The following is a 21,162-nucleotide window of genomic DNA, read 5'->3' as shown; positions in this document are numbered from 1 at the left end:
ATGAGCTTGGGTAGAAGGCTGAAATAAACATTTTGTCAGCACGAGACACAGCACGGCCTGGGTACCAGGCCAGTGCATCACGAGGTAGGAAACTAAAGGTATATAAGAAAGCGTAAGCATGTAATAGTCGTCTGGGTCTCTTAATCAACCTTGGAGTCAGAGCTCCATTTAGTTCAATTTTAATGTTATAGTCAGCTAGTTTTGTTCTTGTCAAGCCTCCGTAGGCCTCTGGTCTACACAGATTTCCTGCTTTTTCTGGCCTCTGTTCTAATCATTCTTACATTGTTACTGGTTTCTCAGCTACATCTACTAGATATATCCAATGTTTCTTTGTTTTGTTTTGTTTCTATACATGTCTTTAACATTGTTACTGGTTTCTCAGCTACATCTACTAGATGTATCCAATGTTTCTTTGTTTTGTTTTGTTTCTATACATGTCTTTAACTTAGGCTGTTTCGTATAAGGTGCTTTTCAGTAGTTCTACTTCGGTGACATGTAGATTGGTACCATTGCTCTTAACTATAGACTCCTTACATCATGTTATTTGCATTTCCTTGGTAGCCTTGTTATTTTTTTTTTGGGGGGCAGTTTTTTTAAGCCTAATTGGCATGTTTCGTTTGTATACCTTTACAAGAGGGGACTTTTTGGTTCAAATAGAGGACTCTCCATCCTAACTAGCATTTGTACGCCAGGTTTACGCAATTCTAAGATTCATCAGCCCAACTGGCATGTATGATTTGAACATATGAGAATTCTGTAGTGTACTTCTCAGCCTAACTGGCAGTCTTATGAAAAGCTTGTTGGATTGTAAGTTTGTTAGCCTATCTGGCCTGTACGATTTGTACATGTGTACATATTTGGGATTTTGGTTCAAAGTAGTGGACTTCCCAGCCTAACTGGTAGTCTTATGCAAAGCTTGTTGGAATTGTAAGTTTGTTAGCCTATCTGGCCTTACGATTTGTACATGTGTACATATTTGGGATTTTGGTTCAAAGTAGTGGACTTCTCAGCCTAACTGGCAGTCTTATGCAAAGCTTGTTGGATTGCAAGTTTATTAGCCTATCTGGCCTTACGATTTGTACATGTGTACAGATTTGGGATTTTGGTAGTAGTGGACTTCCCAGCCTAACTGGCAGTTTTATGCTAAGTTTGTTGGAATTGTAAGTTTGTTACTCTAATGGCATGTGTGATTAGTACACGTGAGTATATGAGAGATTTTGGTCCAAAGTAATGGACTTCCAAGCCTAACTGATAGTTTTACGTTAAGTTTGTTTCATTTTCAATCAATCATGCCTACCTGGCATGATTGATTGTACTTGTAGTTATAGTTTTAGATTTTAGTTCACAGTAGTGGATTTCTCAGCTTAGCTGGCAGTCGTATGGAAAGATTGTGCAGATAACAGCCAGTTTTGCATGGACATCATGTTAGTAGCTGTGGTAGCATGTTGTACCTCTTTAGGACGAACTGTCAAAGTTCACTCTCGACAATTTACACACTTGTTCACATAAGCTCTTGCTGACATTGTAATGTCATACAGGCCTTCCCCAAATAAACTTATTTGTCAACAAGCTTTGCTGTTTACGTGCTGTTTAGTGCAGACTAAATTTAGATATACAGTGGAACTTCGTTGATATGATCACCAATGGGCCAAAACAAATTGACCCTATTAATGGGGTGGCTGTGTATCACCAGGGCAGGGTGAAATTTCTGAATTGCTTTGCAAGTTACCTTAGCGGATGTTAGTGTCAAGATTCATTCCCTTTGTCAGGGTTTTGATGAAAAAGGGAGGAGTTCTGTATACTTATTTTTTAAAAAAACCGGCTTTTTGAGTAAAAAATGACGGAGTTTGATAAAATCAACATGTCATGGTTGGTTTGGTTTTCGAGATTTAACACTAGTATGCGTATCAAAAGGGTGAAATTATAAAGAACTGTACTGTTTGGGATTTTAAAATGTGGCCGTTGGCCATGTTAATGGTGACCGAATTAACAAGATTTTTTTCAGCACGAAAATGTACAGGCCACTTTGCAGGGCCATAAAAGTGTCTGTAATAAAAAGGTGACTGCATTGCTGAATTGGCCGTAAGGCAGGGTTCCACTGTACAGTGTCATGTCAGATTTTTTCCTCAGCTCCAAAACTTCCAAGAAGATGATTATTTAATTATTTTTTAAAAGGTCACCAGGAATTTTCATTAGGCTTGATAAACTTCTTAATTGAATTGAGATTGATTTTCCAATGACAAAAATCGTGCTTTCCAGAATAGTTTTTACTTGCCTGACAACCCACTGCATGTGGATCAGACAATCTCTCATTGATATTGTCAAATTTAAAAATCAACACTTATGTGTACACTGCAAAGAAGCAGAACGAGATAAATCTTTACCTCAAAGTCTTGGTGATCAAGAAGCCAAAATCCTTGAATGAGTTTGATCAAATCCTCTGACATGCTGAATGCTTTGGCAAATTTGGTGGCCACCTGATACCCATACAAAAAAGAAAAAAAATGTTTTATTGATAACATACGATCACTGTTATCATTCTATAAGGACCCTCATCGTGCTGACATGGCATTGCAAATAATTATGATTACATTCACTAAATCTGTAAACCAGAATAGCATCAAACCATGTCAAAAATAGGTATATCCAAGTATTTACAAACAAAGGGCATACAGTGTACGTATAATTCTATGGTAAAGAAAATCTTCAAATGCAAAAAAAAAAAGAAAATTGTACCTCGTTACTTTGCAGTTCAGTATCCAGAAAACATAAGTCAAGCAACAGATAGAATACCTAAAAGCAGTTAAAGAATTACATACATTCATGTACAGATTAACTGTTGTAACAAATGTACAGTGAAGCCAAAATAACTACTTATTAACTAAAACATTTACAGTATAATCAAAACATTATTATATAAACCAAGATTCCTCACAAATAGGAGTGTTTAATGTCTTAGTATATGCGAGAAATTGCTTGACAATAGCAAGGTGCTGCTGCAAATACAGAAAAAATGAGGCTGAATCAAATAAACAAGTGATTTATTCATTTCCACAGCCAAAAGTGATTTAAGTTAAGGAAAGTCATTTCCAAGTTATACATGAAGGATACAATGGCATGTTTCCATTTAGGATGCACCTTTTCAAGAAGGTAAAGACTGCACACACTCTAAAAAGAAAATTTTTCAAAACTCTAACATAACTGCAGGTAAGAAAATAAATACAAAAATCAAACTAAGGAACGTAAAAAGACCCATTTAACAGTAAAAGCAGGCTTATCATTGTTGCACAGAAATTTTCAGCCATATTTTGGTGACTTTTTGGCTGCTCTGCCTAATACAGTATTAGGCAACAGGTGTATGTGTAACTTTGTACCCTGTAGTTTTCCCAAATGAATAACAAGTTTAAAACAGATTTCGTTGCTTAACACCATGATAAGGGCTCATAATAGATGTTTACTTATTTTAAGTTTCAAGTTTCAAGGCAATTGTTCCTACAAACTAAAAAACTGACATCTGCAAACACATCATTAAATCTTAAATGGGAGAATTCTTGACACCAAATCACATCAAGCTTTAGCCACAGAAAGGTGAACATTTAGAGTTAAAGGTATGTGCCTCTTCCCAAAATGCCTTCAATGTCAGACATTTATAAATAGTGTTTATACTTAAACATATATATATATATATATATATATATATAAATATTATGAGAGGAAAAAAGGACGCAACATTTTTGCGTCCTTTTTTCCTCTCATAATATTTATTCTGCTCTGCTTCAATGTATTGAGCACTGTTCCACGCGAAAATCGACTTGCAGACTTCCTATATATATATATATACTTGTATACAGATTAAGAAATGAATATGAAAGCAATATTCAAAGTAATGAACACTACTTAAGCAGCATTGAAAATAAGGCCTGAAAAAAATCAAGGCCTGTACAGGATTTGAACTTATGACTTCTGCAATACTGGTGGGGTGCTCTGCCACCTAGGAGCTGGTCGTTATGTTGGTTTGCAATTTGTCATTATGAACCAACATAATGACCAGCTCCCATTTGGCTTGTTAGCTCAGTTGGTAGAGCAATGCATCGGTATTGAAGAGGTCATGGGTTCAAATCTCATACAGGCCTGAATTTTTTTCAGGCCTTGTTTTCAGTACTGCTTGAGTAGTGTTCGTTACTGCCAAGATCTCTTTCTTACTCAGAAGAATTTCTGGAGCATACTTCTCTTTTAATGACCAATCATGCTCTATTGATTACCAAAAGTGCCCATGATAAAGAAAATAATGCCTTCTGTAAAGGCCACTCGGCAAACAGAAATTTTGCCCCAAATTCAGACAAAGATATGTACACTTTCTATGATAGGAACATACATGTAAACTGCTAGGTGGGTACTGCTGGCTACCTCCCTTAGATATCCACTGACTCACTCCTTGACAGCCAAGTTGGTTAATGACTTTGTCTACCATCAAGCCCACTGAGCCAGGGTGACTATGACATAATAGCAAAATTATTCTGACAGAATAACAAGAATGAGGTATAGAAGCTGAAAAGGAACAATTAAAAAATATTTTGCAAATCTGAAAACATATTTAGAATCAACATCTTTTAGACAAATTGCTTTTAAAAAGTTTGTCAAATCAAGAAATAAATTTCAAAGCCTGGTTTAATTCATAGATCCACAAATAACTTTCATGAAAATCAAAAATGGTTTACCATGCCAAAAATCTTTTAAAAATCCAGAAAATTTTTGCAAATCGAGAAAAATATTTTGTCACGTAACACTAGTGCCAGTAGTCAGCACTTTGTCAAAATACAGCACAGAGAAAAAAATTTCTCCTTGCTATTGCCTGAGGGAATATTTCTATTAAAAAAAACAATTATATTTACAAATACTTATACTCCAGTATATTGTTGTTTTATTTTTTAATTGTTTTCTTGTGTAAAGCTGCAATTTTTAAAAACTGGATCATTGGATAATGCAAATCAAGAGATTTCGTTGACTAAGCCATCATAGGTTATGAGCTACTATACCAATCATGGTAACGGTTTTATTATTTTGGGGCGTTTGTAATAAAAGAATAATTCCATTTTTTCTTGTCGGATATGAGATGATTATCATCTCACATGCAATGTTGGCTTGTGGAATAATTGTTTAACCCTTAAACTCCCATGAGTGACCAAGGCAGAATTTCTCCTAATAATATCAATACAATATCAATCAGATAAGTGAAGAGAATAAAAAAATATATAAACTTGAAAATAATTAGTTGATCCAATACTAAATTCTTAGAACTAACATTCTAAGAATTTTATAGTTGATAGTAAGGAGAATTACAAATTTGAACTGGGAGTTAAAGGGTTAATAACTAACCATTAGCTGACAATAATTATATAGAGTTGAACATGGTAGCAGGAATTATCAAGCTGACATTTGTAGTTATTTACATTTATGCAAAATCTTTTGGTGGAAAACACAAGCAGAACCCTAAACTGTGCTATCAAGCAGAAGCTGTTTCCAAAATCCTACACTTACTATGTGCTTAGAAGTAAATGTCTGTATATTGACTGTGTCACATCACTGTTCTATGAGTGCTGGCACATGTCACCTTTTAAGTGTTCTGTACATAACTCCACATGGAGGTCTTTGTTTCAGTCCATTTCAATCACACATAAAGGATATACTGTGTTTATCCTCTTATAAGCTAAGCTTGGCTATGAGGTGAGACCCTCAAACTTGCAAGACTTAGTGATGGACTAAGCTCATTGACTAAAATCCTGAAAACTCTCAAATATAAGTCAAGACCCAACTTTCTTGTCTCATGTCAATTCCAATGAAAATTCAGCAGAGATTCAGTTTCAATTCTTTAGTCATTGAAATTGACATAAAGTCCTAGCTTGATATCTTCACCAGAGTTTCTTTGTTCATCTGTGCAAGCCAAAGCATTTTAGAGTCACAGGAATTGGAGGATGTATGCTTTTCTAAAACTGATCTGGTCATAAGTAAGAGATGTCTGTGAGGATTTTTAATTTCCTAGAGATTATTTTGAGAAAAACTATCAAAACCTCTCAGCTCATTCCTTGTAGGAAAAAAAAGAGTTAAAAAACAGCTCAGCTTGTACAGTGTAGGCAAACAAACATGGTTGTCGTTGTGTAAATACTTGTCTAAAAGTATTTGGTAATGAAAACAGTTCTTGCCTGTTCAAATTTTTGGCATTCTTGTAACCGTTCACAAAAAGGCTATTTTTACTAACTTGAAATTCCAGTATTAAGAAATAAGATAATGTTTTCTGGAAAGACTACAGAGACTTATCATTGAATCCACAAAGGTATCTCAGAAATTGCTGCAAACTAGTTCCTGAGTTGAATATAAATTCAAACATTCTCAGAGACTACTGTGTAAAAAAAGTGTAGTTACTGTTTAACCCAGTGATGAAAGATGTACGTACCTACTACAAAGGTTTTCCAAGTCTTTACGTCTGCTTTCACATGCTCTAGAAAGAGGCACAGCAGGGTAACAGTGTCCTCTGTATAAAAGTGATAATAATCTTTTACTATCTGTAAAGCTCCAAACCAAGTATGTGAGCCATCAAACCTTTCCAGTCTATTCTACCACTCCACAAATTGGCTTTCCTACATTACATGAGATCATCTATCTTAAAAAAAAAGGCTATCCTTATTCTAGTTCAGAAGGTTCTTTAACCTGCATGCATGTTTCCATTAAAAAACTTAAAATCACTTTCTTGTAGAGATAGATCTCACAGTGAAAATGCACTGAAGTCACAACCTTCTAACAAATATACAACATCACAGCCTATTATGTAACCAACTACTAATTAAGGGAAATTGTCTATTTTCTGCACCTTTTACTTCCTGTAATTGAACCCTCTAAAAAGTAAGGAAGAAAAAAAACAACATAAACAAAAGACAAGAGGAAGATAAAATAAAGTCTAGTTAGTTCAAACTTTAGGTCTTCAATCAAAGCATGTGGCCCATATGTAGTAGGCAATCATTTAATCGCAATGGTTCTCTAACTTCATCTTCCAGTAGGAAGACTGTATCAAAAACATCAGCTGGTGACAAAATCTTAACAATGATTGAAAGCTTATCAAAACAGCCTGTCACCAGACAAATATCTGTGCTGTAGTCAATTAATCAATGGTTTTCTTCTTTAGCCACCACCCTAGTCTAAATATTCTAACCTGATTGTTCAGGTAATAAGCCTTGTCCAATGAGCCAAAGGACAACTTTAAGATACTGAAATAAATATAAAAAATTTAAGCCAACATATAAACAACAGCCTTGTGAAACATAAGAGAGTTTTCAAGATTTGTAAAAGGTGACTTACCATAATTACTTTTAAAAGACAATAATCACTTGGATTCATAATTATTAAACCCTGTATCTTCAGGATAGAACAGGTGCTAGATAATTTTATCTTTTAAAATCTTCTTAAAAGTTTGATGATGGGATGATGATGATAATGATAACGATAATGATAATGACAATGGTTCATTAGCATATCCATCAGAGGGGTGGCTCTTCTACGCTACAAACTAACTACCGACTAGTTAAAAATCTATCACTATTACAAAATTGTGCATACTGCATAATTAATTTTATATATAAGAATTATCTAAGGCTTCTATTTAAGGATTAACTTACATATTTACAAAGTGACTATGACTAACTAATATAATTATATACAAATACTAGCTAAGGCATTTAACAGTGACCATCAGCTTTTGTACTTAATATGGCTGATTATTCTTGCAGGTGTATTGCCACTTTTGCTTGTGAAAGTTTTGGTGTGAAAGTTGTGTTGTGGTGTGGTGTTCACTTGTGAAAGTTGTGGTGTACCATGGTATAACTAAATTGAGTACTGATGAGGATCACAAAGTGTGCTGGTGAACACACACCTCCAAGGGGAGATATAGAGGCTATTTTTCACGATTCAGTGCCTTGTAAGTAAGTTTGCACAAGTTTCAGTTTGTGTTTTGTTTGACAGGCAGCCAGCCCAATTTCAAGATATCTGACAAGTCTGCATACTCACACGTGACCAAACTGGCAGCTGCTAACTGGACATGCTGCAGCTGATCAATCAATAATTTGGCACTTGATGAAATAAAACATCATTATAACTAATTCTTGACAGAACAAGACATTCAGCCAATTATTTTCTTGCATGGAAGGGTGCAAGATGCTTCATTTTTCTGAGTACAGCAAGCATACCATAACATGTGAATGTTTTAGACAGAATGTTGCGGTTCCATTTTAAGTGCTCATGTAGCTCTGATCCAAGGAGTTTGGCTGGCTTTACCCTCTCTAGATTAATTCCATTTGCATTGAGATGCAACTGATAATCCTGGAGACTGTGAACACTGGCAAGCTTTTCAGTTGAGAACATTATTACTTTCATTTTTGTTGAGGTTTAGGCTCAGGTTGGATTCAGCTGACCAGGTAGAAAGCATGTCAAGGGCACATGGGAGTTGCTTTTCACAGGACATCAAGTCAGAGGGTCTTGCATGATTATATATGGTAGTGTCATCTGCGTACTGGTATGACTTCACAGGTCTAAGGCAGTCAGATAAATCATTAATGTACAGATTGAATAGCACCAGCCCCAAAATGGAACCTTGTGGGATGCAGCATGCTACTTCAATGGTTTCAGAGGCTTTCTCATCAATAAAACAAACTGTTTCCTATTGGTCAAGTAGCTGGTTATCCTCTTAAATAGGACTTGGAGAATCCAAGATTATGGTGCTTCATAAGAACTGTCTCATACCAGACTGTGTCAAATGCCTTTGAAAAGTTGGCTAGGACGGCCATAGTAACCTTGCCCCACTTCAAAGCTTTCACAATGTCATCCCTCATAGCCAGAAGCACAGTGGTGGTATTGTGTCCCTTTTTGTACCCACTCAAAGTGTCTTTAAGGACTGCCATGTTGTGACAGAAAATTTGTCATCTGATGTAAGACAAGACATTCGTAGACTTTTGATGACAACAGTAAAATAGGCCTGAGGTAGTTGTTTGATTTCCACTCCTTTGTCTTTGGAATGGCAGTGAACTTCTATTGCAATAGCTTATTGTATGGTACTTCAGAATATCAAATTAACAAATTGCAACGTGTTCAACACATGTGTGCTAGATTAATATGCAACGAAAGTAAATATTGTCACATTAGTCCTTTGTTGATGGGGTTGCACTGGTTACCTATTAAGTTAAGAATTGAATTTAAGATCATATTAATTGTTTTTAAGATTTTTAAGGGTTTAGCACAGTCTTATCTAAGTTATTTAATTACACGCAAGCCCAATTCAAGATATAATTTAAGGAATTCCAGTGATAAGACCGTAGTCAGTTATCCTAGTTTTAAGTCTAAGGCAACACTTGGTGACCGAGCATTTATGTTTGCAGCACCTAAGCTATGGAATAATTTACCAAGGGATATAAGAGAATCTAGTTCTATTAATAGTTTTAAATCGAAGCTAAAGACATTTCTTTTCAAGAAAGCATTTTATAATTGATAAAGTTTTTATAGTTATTTATTCATTGATAAAGTTTTAAATAGAACATTTTAAGTAATAATTAGTTATATGTTATATATCTTATTTATTATGAATTGCATTTAATTGTTATTTTGTACTCCAATTATCATCATTATCATTATTTTTATTTCATCATTACTTTATTGTAATTATTATGTTGCGGTGCATTTGAATATATATACATAGAATTTGCACCTTAGAAGTCAATAAATTATCATTATTATTATTATTATTATTAGTTCAAATCTGTCGTTGTATGGCAATATGAGGTCAGAACAATAAATGGCTCCAAGCAAAACTCTGCTGTGTCTGTTGCTCCCCAGGATCTCCATCCACAGGTATTCCAGATTAGGGTATCACTTTTCCAGATCAGTATGTCTGTTAAACTTGTTGATTCCTTGATATATATGCCAATGCCCCCTCTCCTGGTGTTGTCCCCGCTCTTAAAGGCATGAATGAAGCTGAGGATGGTAACGTGTTGGAACAACAACTTGCTGTTTTTAAGCCAAGTCTCACTCATTGTAATAACATTAAGGGGGTAATGGTTGACAGTTAACAGCAGGTTGTTGAATATAGTCCCTTCACTGAGTACTGATGTGCATGACTCGCGAATTCTTACTGTTGTTTTTTAAAGTGTTGAGGTGCAGGTTTTCTATAGCCTCAGTGTCATCACTAAATGTCTCTGATATGTCTAATATATTTTGGCTGTAGTAGGGTGATACTGAAATAAGGTACTTGGAACATGTCCATTCATTTGGCAGAGATGAAATGAGGTGTTTAGTGTTACCCACTCCAGCACAGTGGGTGTGAGTGAGATCCATCAATTTGATGCAAAATAAATGTTTTTGATTTCTTTGAACGCACTTATTACACTGTAGACAGACAAGTGCTTTAGTACAAGGATGTGTCCATTCACTCTTGACTGTTGACCCAGGATTCTCAGATATATCTTCAGCTCTCAATCAAAGTTGAAAAGTGGCAATGCTGTTTGAATAATATGGGATTTGTGACTTGGTTCTGTGGTGTTTACATGTATTTTTCAGACACTTCAACTTCAGTTTGGTTATGCAGATGATAGTAATAAAGTCACTCAATTGTCAGTCTTGACATCAACTGCTGTGATTTCGAAGTTCAGTTCTTCTGAGGGGCGGCCTTCCATTAGAGCAGATAACATGTATATGCAAAAACAATGTGGAATAGTTACTGCTTCTGACAGAAAGGAGCAATTCATTATAAAAAGGTGTAGTACTTGTAGCTTTTGTCAAGACCCTGGGTATGATTAGATTGACCATTATTCCAAAGCAGCATCCAACACATTCTTACAAGGTGTTAAGGTTGAAAAGATACTTGTTAACTCTCCAGGGATGTGTTGATCAAGCAGCATTCTTATGCAATTGCCTAAATGAACTTGATTTTCAAAAGCAAATCCACACCTATTTTCAGCCTGATAAAGTCCAGCATTGTTGAAATCCAGAGATTGCTTCTTGTGTTAGTCTGACCTCTTATGCATGTGTGTTTGCTGTTCTTCATGGTTAAGTGACAATCAAAGCAGACAAAAATGACCAAGAACGAAGAGCACAGAGTCCCCCTGCCTCATGTCATGACTCACATCAGCAATTCCTGGATACACCATATTTCAGCAAATTGATTATTGCACAAACTATTTTCATTTCAAACAATATGTTATCAATGAAAAAAATTTTGACAGTCAACTCAATTTGCAGCCTATCAGAGTCTGCCAGGGAGTCTGCCAGGAAGTGATCAACAAGCAGTCACATTAGTACGAGAACAGTGGCCACTGTGATGTTGTCTCACTTTTGCAGCCTGCTTCTGATTGGCAAAAAATTAGGAACTGACATTGTGCAGGTGGCATGGGTTTGATCAGTAGGCTTCAAAATACTCCAGCATTCCTGCAAATTCACTTTATTGAAGCAAACCCATGGAGTCAGGTTTGGTGCTTCCACCACCAAGATTAAGAACAGTTTGAAGCCTATTTGTGATTACATTCTATTACCTATATATGTTGCACTCTGATTGGCTGCCCTACTGGCTATCTTTTCAGTAATAGATAGTGAGTGGCTAAGTATTGTGTGGTTGTGAACAAAATAAAATTAAAACATGAGCCTGACTTGTTGTTAAGTTTTGATTATCTAATAGACATTTTTTCTCAGACAATTAGATAAATCACCTGAATTGAATTATGTGTGATAGTTGATTTGGACTTCTCCCTTGTCAACCAATAGGCAATCGAAAACTCAACTTCAGAATTTATTTGTGAAATATCAGACAGTAGAAAATTGGAGAAAAGCTCTTCAATAAAATCACAGTGCTGTGTTGGTATCTGAAAATCACAATTAGTTTGTAGTATATGGGTGAAGACCATACAGTCATGAAAACTTCCAGATGGTAAAATTGGACTTCAAGGGCACTTTTTCCTTATCTAATGTACCATTGTAAATGCACAACTGTGGGTGTAGTATGGAATACTTACCAGTGCAAGAGTTCCAACAACACTGTATCTTGCTTCCAAGTCCTTCAAACCTTCAATAACAAAGTATGGAGTTCCAAGTGTAATTAAAAGATTAAAATTAGAGCCAATTTATTGTCCAATCAATAAAGAAAGACACTTCTTTTCAGTAGTGGTTCCTGAACTCCTCTATCAAACAACTTCCACTTCACCACTCAGAAAGGAATCTACAGTATGCTGTCACTTGGCAACATGTTCTTATAGAAGTTAAGAATCCTTACCCTGATAGGTAGTTGGAGCTGACTTGGTTATCAGAGCCTGGAATACAGTTGTTAAATGGGCCAGCTGCACCTTCTGATTGTCTAACATTAAAAGCATCTGCTCATCAGGTGTGCCACCTCCTCCATCAAACAGTGGAACACCTTCAACAAAGTAACTTCACTGTTAGTTATTACATTAACTAACTTGGTGTTATTAGTTGATCAGTTGTCAAGGGCTATTGTCAGTAGGAGTATTTGACTGTTCAGCTTCCATTTGCTTGCACCCTTTTACACAGTTTGGCAAAAGTTCTGAGGGCAATTGGCTTTAGTAATCCACTCAAAATTTTCATTAAGCAGATTCCTTTAGTTAGCAAAAGATCAAGCCTGACTTCTGACCACTAATTAAAAATTACCTACATGTATTACTTGGTTCAAACAAGACAAGATGAATTTTTTTTTTAAACAAATAGCATAAGGGTAAACTACAAAAAATCTGGACAACCTTCCCAATTTTTCCTAATAAAAGGGAAATTCACTATTCTTACAAAGCTGATCTAACTGGTCTTTTATGTCCACAACACGGTCCCATGCCCAATCCAGTATCAACTTCAAACTGCAGCCTGCATGAGTCACATCTGAAATCAATTCAAATAAGGCACCTAGTTTTTTTTAAGAAAAAAAATTTTTTAATACAAACAAAGTGTGTCAGGCTTTAAACTGAATAAAATGGCTACTTGGTGAGTGAAATATCATGTTGGCTACTGAACGAAATGGCACAGCATTGAGTGTAATAATGGCAAGCAAGTGTCTCAAATTTTGGTTATTCATAAGTGGAATAAAGAGCTATAAAGTAAATAAATGAAGAGATCAAGGCAATGAAGTTCATGGCTATGAAGTTGCAGGATAAGCAAGCAGAATGGTTAGCTGAGAGAGGAATGAATTGACATGTGAGTGCAATGTTGTAAGATGGGTGGAAAGCCTAGAAGTATCCAACTACATTCACCATCTTAACAGAAGTAAAAAAGACTTGTTAAAAAAGACTGGTTCTTAGTGCTGCATTCCTTGAAAATCTTTCTGTTGCCATAAAGTTGAAAAATCTGGGGATAAAAAAGGCCTTTCTAAGATCAGATAAAGCAGCTTGCCACCACAATAGTAAGATAGTGCCCACCCTGCAAGGGCTCAGACATTGAAAGGGAACTGAACTCATGAGGTATGATTACTCTGAGTCCCAGGCTGGAGAAGATATGCATGAGAGATTTCTGTGTTGTTTAAAAACGTCAAACAGAAGATACTGCACTGAAGGTCATGTTGTTGTTTGGTTCTGAAATGTGCATACAGGTTTGGATAACTTAGGCTCTTTAAACTCAGGATATAAGATAACTTAAACCATTTTTTTAAAAGAGTTTCTCAATAAAACATCAACAGAATGCTAATCAATATGATATTCAATACATTGTAGTTCACCTCTTTCATCGCAGGACAATAATTTGCCAAATTTAAACTGTTTAAAATGTTTAGAGTGTCAATTGGTGTGTTCTAAAAGTTCTGTCCCATTACATTTCATTTCAAAGTGGTCAAAATCTAAGACTTATTAAGCTACTAGCAAATACTGTAAGTTTGATGCACAAACTCTGATCATTTTATATCATAACATAAATGGAGCTTGCTCAACATACTAATTTGAATAATTTGGCTGTCATGCTAGCAAAGTAAGCAGCAGTTTGAATTCACTACAGCAAAGGAAATTAATAAGTGCCTGATACATATATCTGCTAATTTCATCCTTCTGTGGGTTGGATGGTCACTCACTTTTGACTTTTCTTCAATCTAAGTTTACAATTTAGATGCACGTCAGAGGACAGAAAGTACACATTTTCATGAGCACTATACTTTGGATTTCGTTACTACTTAAAAACAGCTCTGTTCAAGTGTACACTTGATCAAGTTATGGAAGGGAAAAACCTTTTGACTTAGGCTAAGGGAGTCAATTCAGCTCCAAAACAAGATAAAACAACTGAGAACTTTAGGAGGAAAATTGATGTCACTGGCGAAAATTCTCAACTACTCAATCTTGCTATTTCAGATTTCATTTATCTCCCTCATGTTTGCCTCCTGATGACTTAAATTTACCATAAAGTAGTAACATCAACATGGAAAAAGAAAAATTGGAAAAAAAAGAGGAAATAAAAAGTAAAAAAATGGAGTACACAGAATTGTCTCAATTTGTCACTAGAATTGGATCTCTAGTCCAGACAAACTACATTGGCAGTTTTACCACTGAATTCCCAATTTATGTGCAAAGAAAAATTAATAAGAGAGGGAGTTTTTCTTCTGTTGCTGTTTTTGGCTGAAAATTTTTAGACATTACCACTCAATATCAGTTTGCCAAGTACATTGACACATGCCCTGCACTCTAAAATGGCAATCTCTGAACTTTGTGCATTAAATTATCTTTGGTAGTCAGTAAATAAAACCACAGTGGTTTCTGAAAATACGTTAAAATAAAACTATTAGTCGAGCTCTCAATAATCAAAGCTGAAAAAAGCCCTTTTTTGACCTCTTGCAACAACAAAAATTTGCCTAAAAGTTGACAAGCCTGCCCCTTGTAATGTACTATATGCTACAAAAACTTTTGTACTCCAAAACTGTGAGATATTTGAGGGGTTTGAAAAGCATTTTAAATTTGATATCTGTTCATTCAGAGGTTCGCCATTGGTCAAAGTACTCTTTCTTTCTTTGGTGATGTTTCTCAAGTTCAGACCAAATAATAAAAACTCTGATTGACATCTTCTACTATCTAAAGATGTTTAAAAGCATTAAAAAAAAATATATATATATATATATATATATATATTATGTGGATTCCTGATGACTATGAACTCTACAAATCCTGCTAGAAAACAAGAAAGAATACTGAAAAGTGTGGAGCTCTCTTCTGAACATTTCCCTGGTCACTTTTGAAATCCTAAACACCATTAGAAGGCAAAATGTGAATAAATGTGAATGAGATGACCAATATTTATATGTACCGTAATTTCCGGTCGTTTACCTGCATGGCCAATTATTGCATACGGTGAAAAAAAGAGATAACAGATTACCCGCACTGATGGATAACCCGCACGTTGTTATACAACTTTTTTGGTGGCGAAAACGTGACATTAAGGCGATACATTTCAGTCTTTCAATTCAGACACGCGCACAATTCTTTGTCAATATTAGCTTATACTTTATTGATAAAATTATACAGTAAAAACACTGGCGACCCATACCCAAATCTTAACATTTCATACTTGACAGAATGTGAGTTCGTGGCCACATTTTGTGCAAGCGATTGTTCAGCACCATGTTGATTTGTCGAAAGAAAGCTGGGGCAAGTGTTAAAACTTGAATGATAAGTAAGTTCTGTTCAAAATCCATTAAAATCTTCATCCTCTGTGTCACTGTTAAATAAGTCCATTAACTGAGCATCGAGTACAGAATCCAGAATTGGAGTAAATGTTATTTGTTTGTCGTCACGGATGTTGGATGTCTGAGATGCATCATCGTCAGTGCCACTTGTTATTCCTGCTTTTCTAAAACCATTCTTGATGGACAAAAATTTTACTGCTTCTCAAGCTCGCACAACCCAGTCGCAGACTTTGGCATGGGTGGCCCTCCTCATTTTTCTTGTTTCAGTAAAGGTATGGATTCCCTCTGACATCCACTTGCCACGTGCCAATAAAAATTTGTTTGTCATGCAACTAATTATGCGTGAAATAAACTCAAGTTGGCATCAGGTTTTCGTGCTGCTTTGTGGCACTTTTATTACAATAAAATTCATTTGAGAGGTGGAAACACAGGTAGGGGATAAATTTTTTCAATTCAACTTCCAGAAGAATTTAAAACTGTCATGTAACCCGCACCTCCCTATTACCCGCAGTGGTGCACGTTTAATGCAAAATCAACAGATTACCTGCGGGTTAATGACTGGAAATTATGGTAGGAAGGGATACATTGAGAATCCAGTATTATGCAATATTATTGAAGTAAATGACTGATTACAGCTTGATGTCACCCAAGAAGATGATAGTGACAGTGTTAGATTTTCATGAATAGGAATCACTGAAACTGCGAGACAAATTATTATAATAACCACAGGTTTGGAGTATTTCATAGCCCTAATTTCTTCATGCCAAGAAATGAACTTAAATCAGTTATTCAACTTACTTCCTGTCCCCAGTTTCTGAATGCATAATGTGATGAAAGTCACCAAGCCATGCTCTAAGGCAACTGAAAGAAGAGCCTCGTAGTGAAACTGAAAAAAATCAACCAACATATGTAAATGTGCCAGGCTCTACACACCCTTGAGCTTCTCTACCAAACCTTCAAATATGACTCCACAGAACCTTTGGGAAAGAAACCCATCATGCCAAAAAATTAGTCCATAGGCTTATTTGATTGTTTTAATGCTATGCCACTCTTAACCTTGGAAAATGGCTTCTTTTAATTTCAGGCTCAAATTGATACCCCCTACCCCCTGAAACTTAGGAACTGAATTACAGGAAATATAGTTAGAGTATGTTGAGAAGTACAATGACTGAGATCAACAGTCACCATCATCAGAGTCAAGTAACTGATGATGACCTAACTAATGTTTACACATCAAGTGATCTGGTTTTATGTGGGATGCCTGTGGCAGACCATGTTAAAACTTTTGCTTGAAATCATGGAAATTAGCCACATACTTGTGCTGCCCAATAAATTTGAGCCCTGTTTACTGGTGTTAGAACTTGGATAGGTAATCACAAATAATATTTCATATTGTTGACTTTTTTTTGCATTGTCTTCATTTTATGATTTCAGTGGAAATCCCACAAACTTGAACTCCCAAAGGGAAACAAAAAAAATAGTTAGAGTTAGCTGATGGTAAATGACTGAGAAATGGGTTCAAGGGAAATCAGATCTTGCTTGAGTTACTAAGGGGGGGGGGGGGTGTTAAGTTCACTGAGTTCAAGTTAGCAGGGTGCTACTGTATTTCCCATGTAAAACCAGAGTGACAGTAGATAACAACCAGAAAGCCCATGAAGTACAAAAACCATCATAATTATCTAACTAAATAATGCTTACAGTCCTATCCTGTGGCTTGGAAAGGTCAAAATTTCTTGGGAGAAGACCAGCAACATAGCATGTATTGAAGTACTCATGAGCATCAGAGAGGCAACTGAATCCCTGCGTGCTTATGTTAGCAAGAATCTAAACAAAAATATATAGAGTGCATGAGAACTTTAGATTGGAATTTCAGCAAAAATAGGATTTGCCAAAGAGGATGTTACAAACACCATGATTTTCATTTTTTCTGTTTTTTTTTTCTTTTCTTCACACTTATACATGTGTTGAAATATCTGTGGGAGTAGCCACTGTTTATGCATTGTGAGTTGTGGGCACCAGGTTGTGGGTAGCACTAGATTGGCAATGAGTTCTTAGTGAGGCAACAATGAGCTCTGATCTGAGTTAAACTATTTTATACCATTTACAACAGTTGAAACTTTGTTCCTCAGCAATTGCTCGCTGCATCTGTTTTACCCTGAGAGATCAATTGGTTTCTCCTATGCTAAACAAGAGGGACCTGGTGTAGGAGAACTTGACCAAGAGGCTTACAGGGTAGTTGCCTTTCAGTGTCATAGAAAAATTGTCAAATGTGAATTGACATTTAATTCTGTGCTTGAGATTGTAATCAGTTTTTCTTTAATAACCTCAATGAGCGGTATCCAGTCAAGTCGCCAACAGTTTGACCCACCAACACCAACTTGCTGACATATGAAATGGAGTAGAGATGTCTGTGAGTTGGTCTTCAATCCAGTACAACTAGTTAGAAGTTAAACATATAGAAAAGTAAAAGATCTTTAGTGAAAAACAATTTCTTTTCTTCCAAAAAAGTTTATAAGGATCTCATGACAAATAAAGCAAGGTGAACATCGCCAATGACTGTGAAAGCTTCAGACGTGAACAAGTTATTGTGTGACAACAACACTGTAAAGAATCATCATGTCAATTGGTCAGATTTTTGAAAAAAAACTTGGCTTTCTAGATAAGATCTTCAGTAAAAAAAATTATCTTTATTTCCAACAAAGTTTATAAGGATCTCAAGGTGATTAAAGCAAGGTGAACATCACTAATGACCAAAAAAGCTTTAAATGCAAATGTGTTATTGTGTGACAACAACACTGTAAAGATTCATCATGTCAATCAGTCAGATTTTTTAAAAAAAACTTGGCTTTCTTGACAAGATCTTTAGTATTGTTTTTTATCAAAGATCTTGTCGAGAAAGCCAAGTTTTTTTTAAGAAATCCGACCGATTGACATGATGATTCTTTACTGTGTTGTTCTCACACAATAGGGCATTTGCATCTAAAGCTTATTTGGTCATTATCGATGTTCACCTTGATTTATTCGCCTTGAGATCCTTATAAACTTTGTTGGATATAAAAAGAATTTTTTCTACCAAAGATCTTGTCTAGAAAGCCAAGTTTTTTCCAAGAAATCTGACCAATTGACATGATGATTCTTTACAGTGTTGTTGTCACAATAACTTGTTCGTGTCTAAAGCTTTTTTGGTCATTGGTGATGTTTACTTTGCTCTATTCCCCTTGAGATCCTTATAAACTTTGTTGGAAGAAAAAAAATTGTTTTTTTACTAAAGATCTTTTACTTTTCTATATGTTTAACTTCTAATAAGTTGTACTGGATTGAAGACCAACTCACCTATGCCTCTACTCGATTTTATACGTCGGCAAGTTGGTATTGGCTAGTTGAACCATTGGTGACTTGACTGCAATTCTGATGAGCAATCTACATTTTGAACCAATGACAACACAAGACCTAGTAGCCACAAACCACAGCCAACAACCTGATACCCACAACCCACAAACACCAGCTACAGTACTCTCAACTTGCTTCCATGATTGTTCAGAATTTGAAATCTTAGAAAGAGGAAATCAATATACACTCTTTCATATAAAAGCACTTTCTCCTTTATGTGCTGAATCTATAGTACCTATATAATACACACTACAGTACCTTTTTTTTTCAATAAAAATATTAAGAGCTAATAACCTTCCATACAACTGCAGAGAAACACTAGGACAATTTGTAGCTAATACAATAGCAAAAACAAAACCTCCATGAAGGTTGCACAGGATAGAGTTCACACCAAAAGTAAAAGGAATTTTAAAAAATAGGACACCTGTTGGAAGACTACTTCAAAGATGCCCTCAACAATCTCCCAACCATCAGTTACAGAGTCTGCCCTAAAGGAAGTTACTCCAAACAAATATGAAATCATTAAAGCCATGAAAGAAAAGGTAAAGCTCCACACCAAAACAACTTAAGAGCAGAGATTTCTAAAGGTGACTCTAAGCTTTCAAAAAAGATTCTGCAGACCTGCTTACAATGGTGATGGTGGCAGTGGAAGAACCAAATTACTAGGAATAAAGATAAGGACATAACCAGCCACCAGAAAGGAAAATGGTTCCATTACCAAGACAGCAATACATTTGAAACCCAAAGGTTGGCACAAGCATGGTAGGACTACCACTAATTAGCATTTTTTGACAGCTGAAATAAAACCCATAATCTGGCCAGTGGCAGACAGCAGTGGAAGACCATTGTTGCTGCCTCAAATGCCAGTAATGCCAATGGGCAAAATGAGCATCGAGTGAGTCAATACATCTTCTCACCTGACGTTGAACTCCCAGGAATTTGGAGTGCACAAGTCCTGTCTCCAACAAACAACAAGTGTCTGAAATAATAATACAAAAATCAAAAATTGTTTGGGATATTAGGAAGCAAATAAGAGTTTTGAAAAGAAAAACAAAAACAAATTGTAGACTAAATTGCATGAAAAATCAGCTAATGGAAGAAAGCATAGTAAGAAATAGGATATGTATCATCATTACTCCTGGTTAGGCCAACCCTATATTGTTTGATAAGTGTGTAATTCACTACATCAACATGTTCAAGAATTCCTCATTTCAATTGTTCATGTGTGTAAACAGAATTAACCATAGAAAGATGCAAGAATTTGACAAGGGTATGGAAAATGAAAAAGAAGTTTTTTGTCTTGTTGTGAGTCCTATGAGGAGTTGGACCTCAGACCTTTGAAATTAGCACTTCAATGCTCTACCACTGAGCCACAGAAACTCTTTGGTAAGCAAGGTCATCACAGGGTCCATATGTATTCTCATTTGCAGCTCACTGCAAGGTTGTCACTAAGTAGTCTTAGTGCATGAAAAATACCAGAACACCAAACAAAAGAAACTCTTAACCAAATTTTAGAGATGCTGGCCACATGTGCTCCTCAAGTGTTGACCCTGCAGTTGATACAAAGCTGCCCATGGACTTAGCATTTACAAACACATCCTTAAACACAAAAAAAGAAAACAAAAAAAAATGAACTGGGAGAGGTAATTAGCCTGAAGTAATGTACTAATCTGGCAAACCTCACCCACTACCCTCTATTATTATCCTACCTGCACATAAAACACAAGAACCCGGCACTAAAAGGGATCAAGTGCCTTATACCCAGTAAAGATGAGAATATTAAACAAATTCTCTTGCCATCTGCTGGTAAGTTAACCAGTTTTTGCATTGCAGTACAATAATATTCAGAATAAGAAAGAAAGCAATTTGGCTATATTTAAAAAATCTTAGTCTAAAGATCTATCACAAAGTTACTTCCCACCTTCGCAGCTGTCCTTCGGGAAAAAATTTGTACATGCACTAGTTTCACTAAAAAACCTAGCACACTATATATCAGAAGAAAGCTTAATAACTGTAAATTACAATAAAAAAATGTAATATAAGAACCTTTCCTTTTAAGGAAGTGTCAGGAGCCGGTAAGGCATGAA

At 35.7% G+C, this 21,162-nt stretch overlaps 1 protein-coding gene across 1 annotated transcript in view; it reads right to left on the bottom strand.

The window, feature by feature from the left end:
• LOC113684621 (protein ELYS) overlaps window positions 1–21,162 on the bottom strand; it is a 52,408-nt gene that overhangs the window by 17,948 nt on the left and 13,298 nt on the right. Inside the window, exons 11-24 of the mRNA XM_089180838.1 lie at window positions 20,581–20,674; window positions 19,993–20,054; window positions 17,384–17,509; window positions 16,484–16,571; window positions 12,823–12,912; window positions 12,299–12,439; window positions 12,042–12,091; window positions 7,205–7,259; window positions 6,866–6,890; window positions 6,452–6,529; window positions 4,376–4,493; window positions 3,112–3,168; window positions 2,737–2,793; window positions 2,385–2,477 (exon numbers count right to left, since the gene is read on the bottom strand). Coding sequence (XP_089036964.1) covers window positions 2,385–2,477; window positions 2,737–2,793; window positions 3,112–3,168; window positions 4,376–4,493; window positions 6,452–6,529; window positions 6,866–6,890; window positions 7,205–7,259; window positions 12,042–12,091; window positions 12,299–12,439; window positions 12,823–12,912; window positions 16,484–16,571; window positions 17,384–17,509; window positions 19,993–20,054; window positions 20,581–20,674 — 1,134 coding nt within the window. The remainder of the gene's footprint in view (window positions 1–2,384; window positions 2,478–2,736; window positions 2,794–3,111; window positions 3,169–4,375; window positions 4,494–6,451; window positions 6,530–6,865; window positions 6,891–7,204; window positions 7,260–12,041; window positions 12,092–12,298; window positions 12,440–12,822; window positions 12,913–16,483; window positions 16,572–17,383; window positions 17,510–19,992; window positions 20,055–20,580; window positions 20,675–21,162) is intronic.

The sequence above is a fragment of the Pocillopora damicornis genome, chromosome 8 (assembly GCF_964200805.1).
Source record: "Pocillopora damicornis chromosome 8, jaPocDami1.2, whole genome shotgun sequence".
Lineage (NCBI taxonomy): Eukaryota > Metazoa > Cnidaria > Anthozoa > Scleractinia > Pocilloporidae > Pocillopora > Pocillopora damicornis.
This window is presented reverse-complemented; position numbering and strand designations above follow the sequence as displayed.